This window comes from Pipistrellus kuhlii, unplaced genomic scaffold (assembly GCF_014108245.1).
Source record: "Pipistrellus kuhlii isolate mPipKuh1 unplaced genomic scaffold, mPipKuh1.p scaffold_m20_p_15, whole genome shotgun sequence".
NCBI classification, from domain to species: Eukaryota; Metazoa; Chordata; class Mammalia; order Chiroptera; family Vespertilionidae; genus Pipistrellus; species Pipistrellus kuhlii.
Genome location: NW_023425460.1, coordinates 3159319 through 3182156, shown reverse-complemented (window position 1 = coordinate 3182156; position 22838 = coordinate 3159319). Strand labels below are relative to the sequence as shown.

At 54.2% G+C, this 22838-nt stretch overlaps 1 protein-coding gene across 6 annotated transcripts; it reads left to right on the top strand.

The window, feature by feature from the left end:
• The first annotated feature begins 904 nt into the window (after positions 1–904).
• PRXL2A (peroxiredoxin like 2A) lies at positions 905–20868 on the top strand. 6 transcript variants are annotated; one of them, XR_006741652.1, is made up of 7 exons: positions 6213–6461; positions 10973–11151; positions 13160–13251; positions 16246–16386; positions 17076–17240; positions 18995–19108; positions 20145–20224. XR_006741652.1 is itself a non-coding variant. In XM_045581679.1 (7 exons), exons 2-7 carry the CDS (start codon positions 10974–10976, stop codon positions 20290–20292), a joined length of 684 nt encoding a protein of 227 aa, XP_045437635.1. In that variant the 5' UTR covers positions 6243–6461; position 10973; the 3' UTR covers positions 20293–20868. The 6 variants fall into 6 exon arrangements, 5 of the variants coding, with proteins under 5 accessions (XP_036293948.1, XP_036293946.1, XP_045437634.1 ...); XM_045581679.1 differs by lacking the exon at positions 18995–19108 and adding an exon at positions 20279–20868 and having other exon boundaries at positions 6243–6461; positions 20145–20238; XM_036438055.2 differs by lacking the exons at positions 6213–6461; positions 18995–19108 and adding an exon at positions 905–1039 and having other exon boundaries at positions 20145–20868.
• Positions 20869–22838: the final 1970 nt, after the last annotated feature.

Genomic DNA, 22838 nt, shown 5'->3' with positions numbered 1-22838 from the left:
CACTCTGCCCCAGGGCCAGTGTGGGAACCCCTTTCACGTCCTACGTAGTTTAGGGTTCGGGTTCTGGAGTATGGCTACACACAAATGAAAACAGACTAGAAAATATCTAATTTGGTGATATGGGGGCCCAGGTGGGAGCCCACTTCTAGTGGGAGGACTGCAGCTAGGCTCCGGACTATGGGAAAAATCTTTGCCCTTAAGCAGGTTTGGGATATACCCATAGCCCTTAGGCAGGTAATAAGCGAATTATCATATCAGCAAGGATTTACATGATTACAAGATGGGGGAAGTTGCCTAGGTTACCATTATCTCAATTAGATAGGGAGTGGTTGGCTCTGACCTTTCAGAGTTTCAAGGTTGACCAGCCTTTGACATCTTCCTATTAGTGAGACAATGATCGGTCTCCTGCAGGCCAGCATTTTGGGATGAAAGAGAATGCGGGATGGGGTGAGATACTGGCAATTCTGAAGCTGTTCCTACAGGTTGAACGGACACTCATAAGGATGCGTTAGTCCTAAAGATTCACCCTACCGATGGGGGGGGGGGGGGAAGCATTAAAAACAAACAAAAAAAAACTGCTCTGAGGACTGAAAGGTGACCATCCTCAGCTACAGTACGGGTGTGTGTAGACCCAATTAGGGCAGTGCTTTTGCCTCAGAAAGGGCCTCTAACGAAAGAATCAGGGGTCCAGGGTCACCACGCACAAAGGACTGAAGGAAGCTAGAGCTTGGAGAATGAGGGATGTACGCAAACACCCCTTGGGGCGGGAGGGCTGAAGTGCGCCTGCGCCGGGTCGGGCTCCGCCCACCGGCCTGGGCTTCTCCCACGGGGCGGGGCCAGATCACGCGGGAGCGGGCGCGGCAGCGCAGGCGTGAGTCTGCGCAGGCGCCGGGCCCACCCAGGACCCCTGGGGCGGGGGAGAGCGGGTCCTCCCGCCCCCCGCGTCGGGCACCGGAGAAAGCGGGCGGGAGGGGAGCGCGAGCAGGACGAGGTCCACGGTTCCACGCGGGGCTCTGCAAGGCATGTGACCTCCGCGAAGGTGGCTCCGCCTCAGCGCAGGTGAGGAGACCCAGGCAGAGCCGAGCCGCTGTGCGCGGATGATTAGCTGCGAGGTTTACTTTGTGCTCCGGACGGGCTGGTCCTGACCTTCCCAGCCTCGGGCCCCCCGCCCCCCTTCTCGGGCTCGGCCGCACCTGCGGGCCCGAGGGTGATCCCCACCGCGCTCGGCGGGCCCCGCCCCGCGGCGCCGGCCCGGCCGCCTCGGCGCGCGCTCAGTGGAAAAACCCCGCGTTTGGGGCCGGTTCCCGGCGCCTCTGCCTCGCCAAGAGCCCTATTTACCTCCCCAGGCTTAGAGGGGGCCGGTGGCACCGAGCCGCCTGCGCCGCTGAGACGCAGCTGAGAAAGGGACTCTGCCCCGCGCGCCGAGCCCGGGGCGGGCCCGGGGCTCCGAGGGCAGGCGGGCAGGACAGCCTGCAGGTGAGCGGGTGCAGATAATGCTCTGAGGACCTGGCGTCCGCGGCTCTGTGCCTGCATAGTGGCTTGTGTTTTATGGGACCACGATTTCCAGCTTTTTCCGAATCTCGAATCTCGTAGGCACCTGTTTGCCTCCCTTCCCCAAAGGTTGCAAACTCCAGGCATACTTGGAAAGAACACGGAGCTGAAGTTTAGGAATGAAAAGACGAACAAAGCACCATGCTCGGGGTTGTCGCAGGGACCGGGAGGGGAAGGAGGTGGAAAAGATGGGAAAGGCCCCGCCAGACCAGGGCTGTGCAGAGGCAGCACTCCCCAGTCCAAAGCCAGACTGGGCGGCCCGCTGATTGTAGCCTCTTCCCACGCCTTGTGCCTTCCGCAGCCCCGTCATGGAGACCTCAGTTTAGGGGTTTTTGTGTGTGTGTGTGTGTTTTAATTTTATTTAAATGTTTTTTCTTTTGAGCTTGGCAGATAAAAACAAAAAAGAAGAATAATTACTTAGGGTTTATTTTGAAAAGCATTGTCCCCGAGCCAGCTTGTCTGGATGCTCCTCCTCTGGCCCAGCCTTGGAAACTGGGAATTGGGATTCAAAATGTGAACCCCAACACAACTCCTTGGAACTTACCTGGTCTTGGAACTTGGAACTTACCTGCATATCGTGTACAAACAGCATATTAGGAGCAATTACTGACCAATCTAGAAACAGTAAGAATTATATCTCACATTTTTGTCACTCTTTGTAAGGTGGCTTGCAAAGCACTGTATTTTGTCCTTTGATTCTCACAACTCTGTGAAAGGTAATCTGGGAATTCTTCCGGTTTTATTGATGCAAAAGAAAGAGTGCCTTGTCCACGTTCTTACGGCTGGTAGGAATTTGAATTCGCCTTTATTATTGGTCCAGCCCTCCCCAGATCGCCCTCCTGTGTAAGGCACGCCACTTAGTTCAGGTGTTCTGCATTGCCTCTGACGGCGCACAGAAGATGCTTGAATCACTGAGATGGAGCTTGGGAAGCTTGGTGAGGACGGGTGCTGGGCTCTGTTGGTGTCCCTGCCAAGGTACTTCCCTCTGGCGTGTTGAGCAGAGAGCCCTGAAGCCTCCCTGTGCCGAGCTGGTGTGGCAAGAACTGCCTTTGGCACTGACGGGACCAGCCTCACCTCTGAGCTCAGTGGCCTCTGGCACAGGGAGATTACATCGAGCGGTGCCCTCTGCCCTCCTTGGTTCTGCCAGCGGGGGAGGCAGTGCTGGCAGGCTGCGGGGGGAGCAGCAGGAATGTGCCCTGTGGCTCAGCAGTTAGGTCAGAGGGCCCCAGACAAGCCAGGGTTCCCTCCAGACCCAGGCCGCCCACACGGGAGGCCGGTCTGCCGTGGCACAGCTGGGGCAACAGAGCTGGAGCGGGGGTTCAGTGTCCGTGCTCTTCAGATGGCTGACCCTCAGGGGAAGGAGTGAATCCGAGCCCTGCGAAGAGAAAGATAACTCGGCCTTCCTTACAATTCGGAAGCGCGTTACTGCATCTCACATGGTTTTGCATATATTCTTCCTGGCAACCCTTCAGAGTGCCCTGGTTTTTAAGGAGACACTGAGGTTCAGAGGGACAAGTGGCCTCTCCGAGTCAGAGTGAGAGAACCCAGGGTTTTGTCCTGAAATGCAATGTCTTAATGGTATCACCCTTGCCTTCCCATCCGCACCCATGCAACTTGGTAGACGAGGTGCTCCGAGCCCAGTCAGGAGACTGCAGGCGAGGGGCAGAATGGCCAGATATTTGGGGGCCAGCGGGGGTCTCGCTTCAGGATCACTGCTCAGAGGAAAGCCTCTCCCAGCCCCACATCCCTCCCTCACCCAGGGCGGCGTCTGTTTCCCAGCAGCTGGTCGCCCTTTGCTCTGCTTTTAGCGTCTGCTCAGAAATTTCTGAATCTGGCATCTGGAAAGGCAGTCTGGGCCAGAGCTGGGCAGCTCATTGCAAGTAGCTGAGAAGCTACTGAGAAGCCATGACAATTCGGAAGTACTTATAACAAGGTCCTGCCGATACTGGAAATGCCAGTTAAGCAGCCTGATAACAAGGGTGGGTGGGAACAGAGTCCCTAGTGGTCCTGTGGTCCCAGGTGCCTGTGCCACCAGGCTGCTTAACTGGCATTTCCAGTATCGGCAGGACCTTGTTATAAGTGCTTCCGAATTGTCATGGCTTCTCGGCTATATACCCCTATGAAAACGTTTGGTTTTGGAGCATAAGCTGCTTGCAAAGCACTAGGCTTGGGAAGGGCTGGTGCTGTCAGATTCCCAAGCCCCTTTCCAAGTCCTGACCATGGTTCCTCCCCACCCCCCATTCCCCACACACTCTGTTCTAGCCTCGGCGGGAGTGTCCACTGCACGATAAATAGTCATGGACTGGGAGTTGGGAGTCCCGGTTCAGTCACTGAGCAGCCTCCCCCATGTGACCTTGGACTAGCTATCCCTTCTCTGTGCCTTGGTTTCCTTATTTACTCAGTGAGGGGAAGGCTGGATCAGAGCCCTGAGGAGAGGGAAGGGGAGCCCAGGAGAGCAGAGGGAGCCGAAGCATCCTCTCCAGACTTGTTCCCTGAGGGCCCGGGGCGAGGCGGCCCACGTGCACCCTTAGCTCGGCACCCCTTGGCACCCCTTCTTCCTCCGGCCCTGGCTCTGCCTCAAGCCAGCTCATTCGGAGGAGGGAGGATTCCCTGGGTGGGGCTGCACTGGGCAAGTGTCCCCTCCGTGTTTGGAATATGATGCTGTCTCTACTTGTTGCGGGCATGAATTAACCCACCCAGTGATGGTACTTTGTTTTATTAAGACTTGATCAGTTCCTGCCCAGAGACGGGTCCTTGAACAGGCAGCAGTCGGAGCTGGATGAGGGGGTAGAGGTGAAGAGGGTGGAGGGTGGAGGGTGGAGGGGGCCGGGCGAGAGCAGGGATTGGGAATGCACACCCAGCAGCAGAATAGCACAGTGTCCATAGATTTCTGGCCGTTGGATCCCAGGAATTGCAAGCATGCGTTACTTAAGTGTCTTTGGATGTTAGAACTGAGATAGCCTCATAGATTTTTTAGTTCCTTCCTCTGTGTATACAGATGAGACCCAGGCCCAGAGTGCCTTCAGAGCTTATGTCGATTTCCCTGCCAGTGAGCAGCAGACTTAGGACCCAACCTAAGGCTACCTTCACCCAGGCGGGAGTGTGTTCTTTAAGGCCACGTCGACGCTGTCCAGATACCTTCAGTACTGAGCTGAAACTGGGTGGCTACAAGTCAGTTCCAACCCTGCCTCACTAGCGTCTAAAGCACATGTGTCAAACACAAGGCCTGCGGGCCAAATCCGTCCTGCCAGGCCTTGCAATGTGGCCCGCACCGCGCTGTCATCACTGCACTCCGCTGCGTTTCCATCACAATGACAGTTTATGACTGTTCAGTAAACCATTCGGCCCGCGATTTAGGCTGGATTTTAGATTTTGGCCCCTTCTCTGATTGAGTTCGACACCCCTAGTTTAAAGGGTAAAGTTCAGATCATTTTATTAGACATGTAATGCCCACCAGTTACCAGGATTCATGTTAAGTGCTGGAGATGGAGGAATGAAGAAGTGGCCCCTGCCCTCGTATTGATCCACTATTCTCCGTAGACAGATATGTAAAGAACGCGAGTACACAAAGTCCATTTGCCTGTGCAATGTGCAAAGATACGTGTGTGTTTGCATATGCACGCACGCTATATAATCAGAGGCGAGGGAGCAGTCAGCTGCCAGGGCTTTCCAGAGAGGCTGTGGAGAGAAAGTGGAATTTGTTCTGGGCCTCTATCTCGTTGGCATGGATGGGAGGGTGTCCTGGGTAAAAGAAGTGACAGGAGCAACAGTGGAGCCTGACAGCATGCTCTAGTCCTTGCACTTAGAGGTCTGGCGAGGGTGGGAAGTGGCAGGGCTGAGGCAGAGTGGTGGGCTGCCCTAAGCTGTGGAGGGCTCTGTCCGCGTGCTGAGGCCATTGTGAGTTCAAACCCAGGGGAAGGCGCTCAGGCCGCCATTCCGCTCGCTCTGGCTCCAGCGTGGAGAACAAGCTGTGGAGGACCCGGCTGGAGCCAGGCCAGGCCCAGTGGTGTGGTTCCTGAAACTGGCCCCGCACAAAGTGGCAAGGGTCAGGGCCTGGACAGAGGAGCAGGCCTCAGGGTCAAGAAGAGCATGCATAGCAAACACATTTTCCTGACCGAGTGGGTGTGGGCAGCGAGGGAGAAAGAAGGGCCAAGTGTGACCGTCCGTTTCTGGCTCGAGCGGTTGGCTGGATGCTGTGTCCTTCAGTAAGCTGGGGAACTCTGAAAGAGAAACTGATAGTGGGGGTCACTCGCGGAGGTACTGCTGCAGAGATAACCTGCAGAGCAGCGGAGGGGAGCTGAGTCAGGAACAGCGGGAGAACTGGAAGCCAGTACCAAGGTGGTGGGGGAAGTGCTGGCAGTTGGTGAGGTCGCCCAGGAAGGGAGGAGGGTTCAGAGGAGCCACTTAAGTGGCAGGAAAAGAAGGGATGGCGAAGGAGCTAAAGAAGAGACAGCAGGTGAGGGGCCTCCGAGGTGCCAGCGACTTCCTGGGTGTGGGAAGGAACGGGGTCATGGGTGAGTGCCGGAGGAAGGAGGCCTTCCTGTGATCTCGGTGAGTGGGCCGCACGAGCTGCGTTAAGGGCTCCGCTTCATTGGACGCACCGGATAGCAGGCAGAGCCGCCGGCACTTGACAGATGTTATAATCTGCATGACTGCAAATGACTCAAACTTTGCTAAGCTTTCTGAAGGGCTAGGGGGCCTCGCCGGCTTTCTGGAGATTGACTATTGGCAGCTGCAGGCGCTCCAGGGTTTCTGGGTGGCCTGGTCCTGCCCATGGAATGAGGGAGCTCCGGGCCATAGGCAGGACTCGGGAGCTCCGCCCCCAGCCCTCCCCTGCTGCCTGCTGTGCCTGCTCACCAGCTGAGCCTCTGTGCTGTCCGCAGAAGCAGGAGTGTGGGACGCTGTGAATGGTGAGTGCCTTGTCCCCAGGTTTGAACTGTCCAGGGTGAGGCATTGGGGACCATGTGTGGGGGAGGGAAGGTACCTTGGGACGCTCTGGGCTGCAGCCAAGAAGCGCTGCAAATTGAAATGGGCAGGAGAGGGTAGAATTATGATGAGGAACCAAGAGTGTGCAGACTCCCGAATGAGCTGTTTTGGGTAGTCACAGGATGTCCCTGGGGTGCTGCTGCAGGATCTTTAGCATTCACCTGACCCGCCCCTCGTTTTGGAGTTGGGGGAATGAGGCTGGGTGCGGGATGAGAGGGCTGCGGTGCTGGAATCAGCCCAGCCTGGCCGAGGCCTCGCCGGGTCTCCTCCCCTGGTACCAGGCTCTTCCAGATCGGAGCTGCCACTCGGAGCTGCCACAGCTGGTGTTGGTTTGTGGTCTTATCATGCGTCGCCTTCTTGTTTGTGTGGGAGAGGACAGATCAGATAAGCCCCAGCGTGGAGCACTGGATACTGTAGCTGCGGCAGGTGGGGGCCGGCTCTTCTGTAAACAACCTTGCTATTATCTTTCAGCGAAACTGACCCCTTCCTTTAGGGATGGGGCTGGGAAGGGAAGACAGAGAAGGGACATCTGTCACATGGTAAATTTCCTTTAGCCAAACATGGTTTGACTGTCTTTGATGACTGAGAAATTAAGTTGATCTTTCTAAATTCTCTTTAAGACAAAGGGGAAGGTACCCCTTGACCTCCAGGAACCCCTAAGTAAAGGTGTGGGGAGGCAAAGTGTGACAGTAGAAGGACTTCCAGCTTTGGGGTCCCGGAGGTCTGGGTCCAGGGTACAGCCTGCTGCCTGCTGTCTGTGCGGCACCCAAGAAGGTATGAACGTCTGTAGCTAGGTGCTGTCAGCTACAACACAGAACCGGGTCTGCATCAGGAGGCGGTTGAGGGAATGAAATCAGGCCGTGCATGTCCGGGGGCACCAAGTAAATGCTGCTTCGCTGGCCCTGTGAGTAGCCTTGGAGACCCATGTGAACATGCATTGTTCGATTTAGCTATGAAGGCTCCCCCCTACTTCCCCCTCTTCTTTTTTTGTCCGTGATTCGGTCTCAGAGTCAGCTCTCGCTGTGCAACAAGTTGCAGTGGTGCATGCTCTGAGACAGGCCAGGATGGAAATTGCTTTGTAGTTCACGGGGCTTTGGCTGAGGGGCTGGATCTACATACTTCCTAGATGTTTCCGAAGTCAGTTTTCACTGCTTCCACTGGCAGAAGAGCCAGCGGCCAGGCCAGAGGCCCCAGGGAGCATATGAGGCCTGACTCTCACCTCTGGTGCCAGCGAGGCGCTCACTAACTGGCCCTACAGGCTGAGGCTGCGGGTCCACCCCCTGTTCCTGCTTTCCGGATCAGCCAGAGGAGGTGATGGGGGGTGCACATTGCTTCTGGCGGTGCTGGAGCCCACATCCTGTACTGCACCTCCTGAACTTGAGGTAGAGAGTTGGGGGCCTTTGGGTCATTCTCAGAGTGCCTTCAGTGCTGACATTCACCCCCAGCTAGCCTGCTGCTCCCCAAGTTTATTCAGCTCGGGCCTGCCTGGCTCTTCCATCCTGCCCCCAGGTCCTACATCCGCTCCAAAGACACCTGCTCTGGGTGCTTCTGTGGCTGCCTGCACTGACATAGCCTATGCTCACCTCTTTCCCCAGCTGCCTTGCTTCTCCTCCAGAATTTCTGTTACCTGTGTCCTAGGCCTGTTTCCTTGAGGGCTATGTGTCATTTAGTTATATTTGGAATAAATAAATATTTGGAAAGAAATTCTGAGTCTGATCCCTTGTGCTCTTGTGCAAATACATGATTGTTGATGGAGCCTGTGCCTCTGAGAAGAGCTGTGGTGTGCAGCGAGGGCGTGGAGCTGACCGCAAGGGTCACTGGCTTCCTGAAGGGCACTAATGTGTTCCAGGAATGGAAGCAGGACCTTTTGTAGGGCAGATGTAAGCTGGCCTTTAAGTCCCAGGCCAGAAATGTTATCAGCTCTGTGATCAGAGGCCACGCCATGTGCTTCTGAATCATACACACATGTCAGAGATCCAGGGACATTTCCAAGTGTGTAAACATGCAGCGATTGTTCCAGGCGCTGGGGGACCTCTTGTTTACAGCAGGCAGGTGAGAGCGATGGTTTTCCTGCTCATTGTTTTCTGGACTATAATCCAGTGATGTGTGACTGCTACGTAGGAGAATTGGAAGCCAGCCTAAGAACTTTGGGCTGGCTTCCTGCTTGGCCAAGAACTTTGGTCTTCCATAAGTCATCATCTTCATCACTCGGTTCTATTGGACTCATTTTACTGCACACAATGGAGAGCCCACTGTTTACCACACAGGTATGTGCTGGCACAGGAGATTCTGAGGTAAACTGAGGAACAGACCCGTCTCAATCTTGTGTTGAGCACATGAGACGGATCATGGGTGCAGTATGGGCACAGTACCAAGGTGGGCACCTCTTGGGCTGGGAGTGGGGTAGGCAGAGCATCCAGGGAGCTTGGAGAGGTGTTTTGAGTCTTGAAAGATAGAAGGAACAGGTTAGACAATCCAGGCAGAGGTATGATGTGTTCCGGTGTTGACTCTCACTGTCACCATGGCTGCCCTCCCACAGTGAGCTGAGGAGACAGCCTACCCTCATGGCCAGCCAAGCACTAGATCCCGGCTGCTTTGCTCCAAGACAATGCTTCTGAGTCTCCATGTGCATGTGAATTGCCCGATCTGATTAAATCAATGCAGGGTGTGATTCCTTCGTTCTAAGGCCAGCTGCAGATTCTGTGTTCCCCACCCTGCCAGTGCTGACCCAGGATCCACATGCTGAGGACTGAGGTTATAAGAAACCTCTCCCAGCTGAGTCCTCCCATTGGAGATACCATAGTGGCATCCCTTTCCCCAACACACACACTCAACACGCACACACGCAGGCCTCTCCCTTTTCCCTTCTCCCCTAATATAACAGATGCCAAATTCTTCTTTCTTAAATGCTGCTTTCATTTGGTCATTCCCACCCCCACCTAAAAATTCCTTTTTATTTCTTAATTCAAATCTGAGCTCCCCAGGCTGACCTAAACTCTAGTCTGACCTACCTTTCTTTTCCCCCAAAACAGCACGACCAAGTTACTCCCAGCCCCGCTTCCTGGCCCTGGCGGGTCCCTCCCTGTCCCTCCCTTGGTTCCAGTGGTATGCAGAGTTCTGGGCATGTGTTTAATCCTTTGGAGAAATCCTCTCCCCAGCCAAATCCAGCAGGGAGAGCTGCCTTAGATTAGGAGGGCCTTATACACACACACACACACACACACACCAGGTCTATACCTGCTGATCCCAGCACAATGAGTTATGCTGATATTCAGGGAAGAAGGCTCCAGTGTAAGTCTGGCCCATAGGATGGCAAGAGGGCCAATAGAAAGATAGATTCTGTACGTGGTTGTCATTTGAAGGAAGACTGGATGGGTACCTGCTGCTGCTTCAGGGGTGGGCTGCTTCCAGGAGCTCGCACCCCTCAGCACAAGGCTCCCCACCTGGAGGAGCCTTAGGGCGGCACTGGTGCATGAGCTCAGAACAAGGCTGGACGGCTCTGCAGGCCCCACCGGAACTTCCGCTCAATGGCAAACCCCGCCCGGTGCAGACAGTGCTTGCCCAGACCCTCTGCAGCAGAGAGCAGCGCTGTGCTCCTACACATGCCCGCTCTCTCTGCTCTGCCCCCATTCATTCCACAGACATCTGTGCATTCTGCTCATGAGGAAACTGTCAGATTGGATAACTGGTGTCTAATAGTGGTCATCTCTCTTAAACTGGAAGCGAAAAGGTGGTGGGTGCTCTGAAGATCTGTGTGTTCTGGTCGACGATGGTTTTGTACATTGCTTTTTTTTTGGTTTGGTTTTGTCTTCTTCATGAGCCTATCTGAATAATGAGTAAAAGGTAAAGCTGTTCTCAGATGGGAGAAATGTATCGAGATTGCCTGCCTACCGCAAGGGAGGCCCTGCTTGGAACTGTCTGGGCTGGATGGATAGGACACGGTCTCTATTTCTGAGGGATTCTCAGAGGGAGAAGGATAGGGTTCCGAGACAGCGTGTGCGGTGGGATGAGGTGAGTGTCCTCTGATCACTGAAGAGAAGGCTGCCCTCAGGGGAATGATAGCCAAGACTCCTGGACTGTGAGGGAAAGGCAGGCATTGACATGGGGGAGAGATGGGCAGCACAGAGCTGGAGGGAGGCCTGGGCCTGGGCGAGGGAACTCAGGAGGAGCGTCTGAGGGGGCTGCTGTTTCTCTCAGCGCTCCTGACTCACGGGTGAGCTCCTCGGTCAGGAACCTCCGTGTGTCGGTTGCATCCAGCTCTTGGGGTGGCAGGTGCTCAGCAACCTGGTCCCATCCCATCTCTGCTGCCGCGGCTCCCCTGCTCTTTGCCCCTGGCCACCTGGTGGCTGCCGGCTGAGCCTGGCAATTTAACAGAACACATCCCCGCCGTCTTGTGAGAGCGGTAACGTCATCTTCCTTCCTCTCAATCTCCAGAAATGTCTTTCCTCCAGGATCCAAGCTTCTTCAGCGTGGGGATGTGGTCCATCGGCGCGGGGGCCCTGGGGGCTGCTGCCCTGGCACTGCTCCTGGCCAACACAGACATGTTTCTGTCCAAGCCCCAGCGAGCCAGCCTGGAGTATCTGGAGGAAATAGACCTGAAGACACTGGAGAAGGGTAAGCGGTGACCCCTCTGCTCCCAGTACTTTTCCAAGGCACTGGGATGCAGGCTTATTTCTTCTTTGTAAAATAACTTTTTTTTTTTTAATTCGAAAGATAATACAACAACGTTAGGGAACATTTAATAGCTTTTTAAATGACTAATAATTCCATTGCCTTAATGATACTTGTTTTTATTTCTGCACATTTTTTGCATGTTTACTTACATATTACTATATATTTGTGATCAGGGTGTACACGCTGTTTTATAGTTTAGGGTTTTCTTACCAAATAATTTTTCACTTTCTATTGCTGACTCTCTAACTATAATGATAATTGCTCCATAACATTTAGTAATGTTGTACCACTGATTACTAAACCCAGCCGCTACAAAATGCGAGCTGAGGAATCTGGGCTCCTGGATCTTCACAAAATAGGAGCTTCCCAGCCAAATACATTTCAGAAACACTATCCAATTCCGAGTTCTGAGGCTCAGCACAGGGCTTTGCTCATTGGAAGGAGGTGCCTGCACTGTTGCTGGCACAGGCATGCCAGCCCTCACCTGTGGTGCGGCTGTGCCCACAGGGGAGCCCAGGGTCGCACCTTTAGAACGGACCTGCCTGTCTTCCTGGTGCCCCGGTGGACAGCTGGGGGCCACACGTTTGCATGTGGCAGCTCCGTTGCCTCCCTGCGCTCTCAGCTGTGGGTCTGGAGCTCGGGGATTTCAGTCATGCCAATTGTGTGGGTAGAGCTGGCATGAGAGTTTGGTGAAAGTTGGGGTCACTGACTGGGCAGTCTTCCAGGTTGGCCCCTCAAAGGGAGGCCATCGTCATCTCTCAGTAAGCGAGGAAGCCTGTCAGAGGACGGCAGGAACTGTGACTGCTGTTGGTGATGTAGATGGTCTTTCTCAGAGATCAAGGAGTCCTGCTTTGTTCATCTCAGGGATTCCCAGTCTCCTCCTCCTCTCTTTTTTTAATACAAAATCCCACAGGGATGTGGATTTCTCTAAGAAATGTTAAAATAGTAAGGGTTCACACGTATTGACCCCTCAGTAACTATTATTATACTCGAGGCCTGTTGCACGATACTCATGCAAGAATAGGCCTGCCTTCCCCTGGCTTCACTCCCAGCCGCCCGGGTGCCTGCACGACCTACTCCCGGCAGGATCCGGAAAGTCCCCGCTCCCTTGCACGTCCCCGCTGCTTCCCCCGCCCCCCTCGGGCGGTCTGGAAGCCAGTAAGTCCCTGCTCCTGGGCCACCTGAGGCAGCAGGTCCTTGCTTCTGTCTGGAGCACTACTCCCCTCATAGCAGGTTTCACACCATTCCACACCTGCATATGCAAATTAACCTCAGTCTTTGTTTAGTTAATTTCATACTCATTCTGATTGGCTGTGGGCGTAGCCGAATGATGGTTAATTTGCATGTTTCTCTTTTATTAGGTAAGATACTGTGGTGAGCACTTACATAGCCATCTGTTAACACTCCCTTCAGCCCCATGCTGGACATCTGCTTTTATGACAGGGAAACTGGAGTTCAGGAGGAGACCCAGCATGGCCAAAGTCCCATGACTGGATGCAGATTAGGTCTGGCCTCAGAGCCTGGCTTGAGCTTCACCACTTTACTGCCCCAGGGGTTTCCTCGTTAGGCATCTTCTACCCTCCCTGTGGATAATATTGTGGGGAAATAAATTTAAAATTTCTGTTGATTTAATCCCTTTGGATACTTTTTTAAGAGATGGGATTTGCTTAACTGCCACTGTTCCAGAAATGTTTCAGTTTGGGATGTTCAAGTTTGCAAATAATTTTTTATGGAGGAAGGGCGTTTGGAGTATATAGTGGGAGCCTTACGCCATATGAATTTTCCTCTGAGGATGGCTGTTCCCCATCTGTGCTTCCTGTTTGCTTTCCCACATGTGAAACGCAGTTCCAGGCCCTCTGCAAGGCCTGGTACCACCGATGATCGGCTGAGCTCTAGGGCAGGTGGGTGGGGCTGGGCAGAGAGCATGCTGGACTCTTCTTTTCCCCAGAACCAAGGACTTTCAAAGCAAAGGAGCTCTGGGAGAAGAAAGGCGCTGTGATCATGGCTGTGCGGAGGCCAGGCTGCTTCCTCTGTCGAGAGGTGAGTGCGTAGAAGAGGACCCCAGAGGGTAGGGCCAGGCACTCCAGCTGGGACCCAGGACCTGCAGGCCCACTTTGGCCTTTGATCAACACTGGTCCTTCTTTTGTCATTTGCTCTGGGATTTCTTAGGACTAATTCTCTGTTTCTGCTCATTTAACCACTCACCATATCCTGGGGTTAGCAGCACACTTGACTGTCCTTTGTGAATCCCAAGACCTATCACTCGCACTGAGTCCTGGACTACCTTCCTGTTGCATCAAGGACGGGGACCAGGCCCAATTCCGAGTTCCTGAGGCTCAGCACTAGATTTGCTCATTGGAAGGAGGTGCCTGCACTGTTGCTGGCACAGGCATGCCAGCCCTCACCTGTGGTGCGGCTGTGCCCACAGGGGAGCCCAGGGTCGCACCTTTAGAACGGACCTGCCTGTCTCCCTGGAGCCCCGGTGGACAGCTGGGGGCCACATGTTTGCATGTGGCAGCTCCGTTGCCTCCCTGCGCTCTCAGCTGTGGGTCTGGAGCTCGGGGATTTCAGTCATGCCAATTGTGTGGGTAAAGCTGGCATGAGAGTTTGTTGAAAGTTGGGGTCACTGACTGGGCAGTCTTCCAGGTTGGCCCCTCAAAGGGAGGCCAACATCATCTGCTCAGTAAGCGAGGAAGCCTGTCAGAGGACGGCAGGGCCCAGCCTTGTCGCTTTACAGACAGGCAAGCCCAGGGCCAGGCTTGTTTGGTCAGTGGGTGGCAGAAGACCAGGTCTGAGAACCGGGCCCTGCCTGGGGAGAGCTGGGAGTGACAGCGCTCCTACGCTTGAGACGGCTTTGCTTCTCCGCTGGTGTGGTCGCTTCCACGCTGTCCTCCTCCTCCTCTGGCTGTGCTCCCTGGCCCTCAGGCGTTCCTCCGCCTGGCCCATCTGTCCCTGCTTGTGTGGTCGGGCTGGCAGAGAAGCTGCTGACGGCGGGACATGGTGTGCTCGGCTGCACCTGCATTCAGGGCACTGCCACGCCTGGCATTCCATCCATGCCCCACCACATCCCTGGAAAATACAGCCGGTTGTTACTGTTCTCGTTTTGTAGAAGAGGAAATTGAGGTACTGGGGCTGTGGCAAAGTCACAACTATTGCTTCCTATTGCTGCTTGCACAAATGATCACAAACTCAGGGTTTAAACATTTCAAATTTATTATCACAGTTAGAGGTCACAATTCCGAGGCAGGTCCCATGGAGCTACAATCCAGGTTTCAGCGGGTCTGCACTTCCTCCGGGGGATGTAAGAGGGAGACAGCTTCCGCCCTCCGATAGCTCCCAGGGCCGCTTGCAGTCCTGGCTCGTGGCCCCTCCCTCCATTTTTAATGCCAGCAGTGGCTGGGCGAGTTTCTTACACGCGTGACGGTGACACAGACTCTTCTGCTTTCCTTGCTCAATTTTAAGGACCCTGTGATTCCACGTGGGAACCACTTGGGTAATGCAGGATAGTCTCCTGTAAGGTCAGCTGATGGGCAGCCCAGATGTCACCGGCTGCCGTACTTCCCCCCTGGCCTTGTAACAACACACATTCGCAGGCTCCTGGGATCAGGATAAGGGACCTCCTTAGAAGTCCTCCCGTAATTCGCACTCAGCTTTTGATTCCAAACCTGTGATACCTCCACAGAGCAGCATGAGGCCTGCTGTGACTGGATTGCTCACGGCAGGTTAAACCCAGAAGGTTGCAGCCTGCTTCCTGTGCACCAGTCTCTGCCCCAGCAGAGCATCATGTGGGAACTCGTGTTTCTGAAAGGACAGTCCGATGGCAGTCTAGGCTATTCTGAGTGGCCGGGGGAGCAGGTCTGTGACTGTCCATTCATAGCTTTGTACAGGGTCACACCAGAGGAGAGAGCCCAGGAAAAGGGAGTGAAGTGTTTCCTGTCACACACATCGGGCCTGTGTCCTCTCTGCTCTGGGGCAAAGCTTGCCAGCACCGAAGCCCGTAAGCACTGGAATGATTTCTGCTTTGTTGGCTGTGCTGTTGCTGTTGTTCTAGAAAACAAAGGAAAAATTAAACATAGTGCCGCTGTGCTCCAGTGTGTTATATGGGAGGCGAGTGAGCTGCATTTGGGAGGGTTTCATGCTGTTTCTTTAATTCTGACACCGAGTGTGAGAAAGGAATTTGTTCTTCGCTTCAAAGCCTTCCCGTGACACAGGCCGTTCTTAGTCACCCAGGCGGTTCCTGGGAGTCCAGGATGCTGTGCTTCTCAGCTCAGCTGCGTTGTCTGTGTCCACCTTCGCCTTCGGCTCTTCCCACCTGGCCCCTAGTCCCTTCTGTGCCCCAGGCCACGTGCTCGGCTCTGAGAGGGACAGGAAATGGAGACCTAGTTTCTAGGCATGAGGCACACGGAGTGAGGAGCCAGTGCTCAGCTTAGCGGTAACAGGCAGACTCGGTACGGGAGTGGCCCGGCAGGAAGGATGGGATCTGCCCAGAGGATCAGGCCTTCCCCCCAGGCCGGCGGGCAGGGGCAGTGTTAGAACAGGGCTCCCTTTCTGCAGGGTAGGAGCTGAGCTGCAGAAAGGAGGCAGGTTATTGCCAAGAGGGGAGGCCAGCTGAGCCGAAGTGTGGAGGCAGCTATCCCAGGCCTGCTCTTTGGTCCAATAGACCCTTGTGCTATTTTGGTGTAGTGCAGGGGAGGGGCTAGAAGACGAGTTAGGAGAGAAGCATCATAGCTATGAGTAAATGACCATGTTTGGCTGCAGTCTCTTAGATTTGGATGCTCCCTGAGGTTAGGACATCCATCACAGGAGCCTGCCCCGCCCTCCCCGCTCTCCCCACCAGGCAGAAGACAAGAGGCCTCGTGCCCATTGGACAATGTCGTGCAAGTGGGACAGTGTCTTGCAGGGCGGCACAGGCCTTAATTGTTTCTGGCCTTCTGTTGCCTTTGTTCTTCCGCATTCAGGGCCAGCCGTGCTCTGGGCTGGAGGGAAGTGGGCGTTGGCTGGCCACAGAGCCCTGACCTTTGCTCTTCTCTGCAGGAGGCCGCGGACCTGTCCTCCCTGAAGCCCAAGTTGGATGAGCTGGGCGTGCCCCTCTACGCCGTGGTGAAGGAGCAGGTCAAGACTGAGGTGAAGGACTTCCAGCCTTATTTCAAAGGAGAAATCTTCCTGGATGAAAAGGTGTGTCCCCGAGCCTGTGGCAGACAGCAGGGGACTGGGCTCGGGAGCGGAGAGCTCGGTACCGGAGGGGGTGTGGCCTGGAGCTGCAGGCCGGGCTGGGCGTGCTGACAGCTGCCCTGAACTTGCAGGGCCTTCCCAGCCTTTGAGCTGAGCCTGATCGGACACTGAGAAGCTGTCCCTCCCGCGTGCTAATTGAGCGCGTCCTGAATTGTCACCTGGGAAAGGTTGCCCAGGAAGTGGCTGAAACTCCACTGGTTCTCCCCACCCCATAGATGGGGGCCCAGCACAAGCCCCTGTTCCTTAATTCATTGCGGTCATATTTGTTTCCCCTCTGCCCTCCCCTCTGCGAATGTGGGGCTGAGTCACCCCTCAGGCTCAGGAGCCCTGTAGTCTCTACAGTAGGCAAGAGTCAGGGCTGACCGCTGTGGGCCAGACCCTCGCAGCCAGTGCTCCTGGTGTGTGTGTGTGTGTGTGTGTGTGTGTGTGTATGCGCGTGTGCGCGTGTCTGAAAGCCTGGGCCAGACCCTCGCAGCCAGTGCTCCTGGTGTGTGTGTGTGTGTGTGTGTGTGTGTGTGTGTGTGTGTATGCACGTGTGCACGTGACTGAAAGCCTGCACCCTGCTGGGAGCCTGTGGGCCCTGGGGAAGGCGGGCAGCCAGGTACTCAGAGGGTCTGTCCTCACTGCTACAGAAGAAGTTCTACGGGCCCCAGAGGCGGAAGATGATGTTCATGGGGTTCGTCCGGCTGGGTGTCTGGAGCAACTTCTTCCGGGCCCGGAGCGGAGGCTTCTCTGGAAACCTGGAGGGCGAAGGCTTCATCCTCGGGGGCGTCTTCGTGGTGGGATCGGGAAAGCAGGTAACGCCTGGGTCTGTGGGTGTCGGGGTCTGGAGCCTGAGGCCCGATGGGGGAGACTTTCCCTCCTCAGCCTCCTAGAAAGCCGGGCCATGGGGAAGGGGGAGGGGAAGGGGAAGGGGAAGCGGAAGGGAGAGGAATTGCTGTTGATCACAGATCTCACTCCTTAGTTTGCAGGCGAGGGAGGACTCCGAGGTGGCACTCCGGGGCTGAGCCAGGCGCTGTAAGGCCGAGTTCTGCTTTCTGTGCCTGAACAAAAGCCTAGGTTTTCCTGTGGAGAGCGCACTTCTATGTGGTAGTCCCAGGTCACCAAGGTGGACAGTAGAGAAAAGTGGAGGAGAAAGGACTCAAAACAGACCTGATTAGGGGAAGTAGCGAGGAGATGTGGGAAGAGACGCTGGTTCCCCTGTGGGGTTCTGGGGACAGAGCCGCCCTGGCGGGTAACATGCTCACCACACAGGTTTCTCAGGCCCTCGCTGTGAGGATCCAGAGTAGCCCGGGGACCCCAGGGTGTGCGGGGAGATGAGGTCTCTGGCCCCTGAGGGAGGCAGGTGGGTGAGTGCTCTGTCAGACCTTGGGCAGCCTTGAGCTGCAGTGGTTCCGCTTCGCCGGAGGGCAGTGCCTGCAGAGGCCGGGAGGACGCAGAGCAGGGAGGGGGGACGGGGGTGCAGGCTCGAGGGCCTGGCAGAACCTGGAGACGAGGCTTGACTTTGGCCTGGTCTCCAACACCCTTAGCATGGCATTAACTCTTGGCCGCATCTGTAAAAAAGACAGGTTATCTGCATTGGTGGACCTCACAGCTAACACTGATCAGTCCCAGGACTTTTCCTGATTTGGGAGGAATAAAAGCAAATGGGAATAGAAATCCTTCCCTCTCTAATCCCGTCTTTAAAGCTTGGTAACTGCTGCTGCTGGTCTGAATTAGAATCTGGTGTGAGTTGATGTCGGGTTTAATGTAAACCTATTTGCTGGCTTTCTGCCAATACCAGAATGTCATGGCGATATGACTGCCAGAGAGGTCCTGCCTTCTTCCTGGAGCTCAGCTCTCGTGTCTTCACAGCCAGGCTGGGACGTTAGGTGTGCTTATTCCCACCAAGGTGAGGAAATGGGCCCGGAGACATGAACCCAGGGCAGCAGCGTACAGCTAATAGGTGGTACAGTGGAATCGAGACGGTCTGTCCTGCCCTCTCCTCACCCCAGCCTCTCTTAAGCAGTGGTTCCCAAAGGCCCTTCCAGATGCCCTTGCACTTGGGCCGGCCACTTCCTCAGAGGATGGCTCAGGCCCTGCCCACTGTGGCTCTCTGGGATCCCTTCCCCACCCTCCCTCCTTCCCTTGGCCCCTGGGCAGGGCTTGGCTCACCTGCCAGCCTTCTCTTGCCTGGTGGTGACTCATGGGGTGCTCACGGGCTCCCCATTCTTGGCTGGTGTGCCCCTGGAGTTGCTAGGCATGGTGTTTGGCTTTGTTGGTGCTCCCTGGAGCTCCTGTGTCCATCCTTCCTGCTGGAAGCTGACAACTGGCCAAGCCTCGGGACTGGCCTCCAGGTTCCCTCGGAGCAGAGCTCTGTAGCCCTGTGCCAGGTGCCTCAGTGGGGTTTCCTTTGTAATCACCTTTAAAGCATAATTACTTTAGAGAAGGAATGTGTTTTCCACATAAACAATTTGAAAATGAAACAGAGAGCGTCCTTTATGCTCAGCCTCCACCGAAAACCGGCTGGCACAGAGCGGAGCAGAGCGGCCTTTTGTTTTGTTGTTTTCAGAAGATGGTTTCTTACTAAACTAGATGTTCTTCTTCACTTAATGGTGGATCATGAGCATTCCCCGTGTCGTGTATGCCCCTCCGCGGCACTGCAGTGTCTCATCCTGCTTTGCTGGTCTGCTTCCCTGTATCACCTATGTGCCAGGACTTTCCCCTTGTGAGTTTGACATACTTGGAGGAAGCTTTATAAATAACTAGAGGCCTGGTGCATGAAAATTTGTGCACTTGGGGGGGTCCTTCACCCCGGCCTGCCCCTACTCACTGTCCGAGACCCTCAGGGGATGTCCCTGGGGAGCAGGCCTAAGCTACAGCCTGCCTCCCTCTGCGGGAGGCGACCAGGCCCATCAGGGAAAGGCTCTGCCCCCATCACCCTGCTGCTGCTGCTGCCACTGTCGGCTGCTGCAGCCATGAGGCCTGAGCCTGGGACCTCGCAGACGCTGTGGTTTTGTCCGGATAGATGTCCGGAAGATGTCCACTCTAATTAGCATATTACCCTTTTTATTAGTATAGATGGCACACCGAGCACGTTTACAACTGTTTACTTTTTAAATTTAAGATGAGTTCCCAGATGTCATGGGTCAAAAAACGGTTAACAAGAATGCCTTGATTCTGACCTCAAACATTATTTTATCTTTCTTACCACTTCAGGGTACTGTGGGGTACCCTGTATTTTAGTGCATTTTCCATCCCAGCATCAGAGGTGAGGGCCCATTTCTTAGGAAAACTTATGTGAAGAGAGGGCCACTTCTCAGATGGCCATTCAGCACCGCCAGAGTCTGACCTCTGAGCTCCCATACTTTCCAGCTCATTCATTCCTCTGTCCTGGCACATCCTTTTACCTCACCTCTCCCTGTGGACATCCTGGTTACTCTCCTGCTTTACCACCTGGGAAGTCTTCCCTGAGCGCTGGATGAGATGTGATCACCCATGACTTCTCACTCCCAGAGGCTGCAGTACAATCCAGACATTGTGTCTTGGCTGTCCCCTGACCCACCCCCAAGGACTGAATCCTCAGGGGGAAGAGCCAGCCTGATCCGGCCTCTGTCCCCTGCTGCTTGAGCACAGGGCTTAGTGGACAGCTGCCGCACAGTGTCGTCTCATGAACAAACGACTCGGAATGAGGACTGATGTTCCCTCTTCTTTCCTTCCAGGGCATTCTTCTCGAGCACCGAGAAAAAGAATTTGGAGATAAAGTAAACCTAGCCTCTGTTCTGGAAGCTGCTAAGAAGATCAAACCACAGGCTGCAAATTTAGCCTCAGAGGAAAAGTGACTGTGGGCTCTGCCCAGCTCAGGGATAAGAGGGGCTCACCTGTGTGCACAGGAGGCCCGGGTTCCACTCGTGTCACTTAGGCCATCTCTTTAGACTAGATCACTCCTTACTTTAACACTGTGCTCTGTTTAGGCTCAGTGAGAGAAAATAGCCCCCAAATAAGACTGATAAAAATCTAAGATGTGAGTGAGGGTTATTTCAGCTAAACCCTGCAAAACATGAGGCTTAAAGCTGGCTGGAGCGCTGCATTACAAACGTATATGGTGTGTGAGGTGCTGTTATTGGAAATTAGTTTACTTTCGTGTCTTTAAAAACCTAGGGGAATTTGGTGATTGACTAGAAGATTGCGGATTGAAGGCTTTTGGTTGTGTTTTCTACAATGACTTGTTACATAAGATTAAAGTAATAACATAAAGGAATGATGTGCTCTGGATGGCTTGATAAAGGTAGATCATAAAATGAAATCTGTTTGTTGTCTTCCTTTCTAACCACAGAGGTTTGTTTTTCTGGAAGAAATGATCATCTCTGGCTTTACTAAAATAGCAGGAATTGCCTGTGATACAAGTTTTTCTGATAAAGCCAACAATAAAAAAATTTACCATAATGATGGCTGAATTTAAGTCGTCCGTGCCAAAGACGATTTAAATGCGAAAAGTCAGCATTTCCGTATGTGTGGGGTGAGCTAGAGGTGTGGTGTGTGCACAGGCCTGAGGGCTGGGCTCCTGAGCCTCCAGGGCACGCTCTTCAGGGCTTCACCTGGGTCATACTGTGACTCATCCCCGGGAGCGGGACCCCTGGTGCCTGAAGGCCCTTGATTCTGAAACGGCTCTCTCGTAACTAAAGAAGAGTCCACCCTATGAGGACATTGCCCCAATGGATGCATAAGGGAAATGATGTGATAGTTAGGATTCCCTCGCCAGCTGTTTTACTCCTGAGACCTCGAGCCCCGGGTCTCCCTTCTCTGACTGGGGTGGCGGTGTGCAAAGAACGGCACATCAAGCCGAGAGATGGGCTCTCGGTCCAGTTTAACTTTGAGCAAAGCTCTGGCCCTCAGCTCTCCTGGGAAAGGGAGCATCATCGTTCCTGTCTACCACACAGGAATGTTTGTTGGAGTCATTGAGGGGATGATAAATATTGTAAGTCATTGCTGCTCACATGCAGATCACCTAGGGAGCTTGATGACATGGAGACAGTAACAAAAAGCCAGACACTGTTACAAGGCAGCGGAGGCAGGTGTTCTTCAGTGTGTGTGTGTGTGTGTGTGTGTGTGTGTGTGTGTAAAAGAGAGGCCTCTATAAAGCAGCGCAGCTGGGCTCTGCGCAGAGGTGCCTGGGTTTTAAGGGAGAAAGAAGGGGGTGGGGGGAGAGACACGCAGGGGCTCAAAGTGGGAAATCACAGAAAGCAGGCTGGGGGTTGCTCCATGTGATCAGGCCTCTGTGTCTGCTAACTGGCCATCCCCCCAGGCCTCTCCCCTCCCACAGAGACAGGGTTGGGGCCCCCACTGTTCTCATGATTGCATTTCAAAGGATGGCTCCCAGTCCTTGAGAAAGACACTCCTGGGAGATACAAACACATCTCAGAGACAGAGAAAGGATTGCAATGTAAGGTTTTTAAACGAATGCTCTTAAGAAAAGGGAGGTCAGAGACCTACATTCAGGTGTTTGGCCTGAACAAGCTAAGTTCTTCAGCCAGCCTAGAGCTTTCCCAGGCGGGGACTGGGGGAGGGCCGGGTTCGCCCCAGGGAAACGGCCTTGGGCTGCTTTGTGAAGGCTGGTGCAGGAGGTGGGCCGAGCTATTTGTGCTGAGAGTTTCACAGTTAAGAGTTTCTGCATTTCTAACAAGCTCCGGGGGATGCTGACCTCTACTGGTCTAAGGCGTACACTTTGAGAAAGGGAATCAATCTCAAAGACCTTACAAATCAAAGACAATGTCTGTGGGCTTTGGGCTTGAAGCTTCAGCAAGTGTGTGACAAGCATTGGCAGGTTCCTTTTCTTTATCTGAAAACCAAAATAATGCAAAATACCAGGAGAATGCAAGAGAGAGTCCTTGCTAAAAAGCTGCAGGTTCTCAATTTGGAACACAGCGGAACCACCTGGGAATGGATGTTTACATAAATCCTGCCCAGGCCACACCACAGGTCCATTCAATCAGAATCTGGGATGAGACTCAGGCAGCAGTATCTCTGAGCTCCCGGATGATTCCAGCATACAGCCAAGGCTGAGAACCATCCTAAAAGAACTCAGTGACAAGTTTGCTATGCCAGAGCTCCCACCTCAACTTCCCCAGAACCAGGCTGCTCCCAGTAATCTCTGATGAGTTTTGGAAAACAGTCGTTAGGGGGCAAGGGTCAGGAATGGTGTGGACATGAATGTGGAGGGATCTTTTTAAAGAAAACAAGACTATTTGGACAGATGCAGAGGGTAAAGAAATGGGTCCTTTCAGGCAGGATCGAGGCCCTGAGCCAAGATAATGGCTGGAGGGAAAGAATAGAGGTATGGATTGGAGAACAGGGAGGAGCCCGTCCACTTCGTTTATCTGATTGGCTGCCCTCTTCCCCAGTACACTGAGTCCTCA

What these genes read in the sequence shown, in the direction of transcription:
- PRXL2A (XM_036438055.2), top strand. Translation starts at nt 10,974, where the DNA reads ATGTCTTTCCTCCAGGATCCAAGCTTCTTCAGCGTGGGGATGTGGTCC. An exon ending in GCTGCTTCCTCTGTCGAGAG is followed by an intron (nt 13,252 to 16,245) that starts GTGAGTGCGTAG and finishes TCTTCTCTGCAG; the next exon opens with GAGGCCGCGGACCTGTCCTC. An exon ending in AAATCTTCCTGGATGAAAAG is followed by an intron (nt 16,387 to 17,075) that starts GTGTGTCCCCGA and finishes TCACTGCTACAG; the next exon opens with AAGAAGTTCTACGGGCCCCA.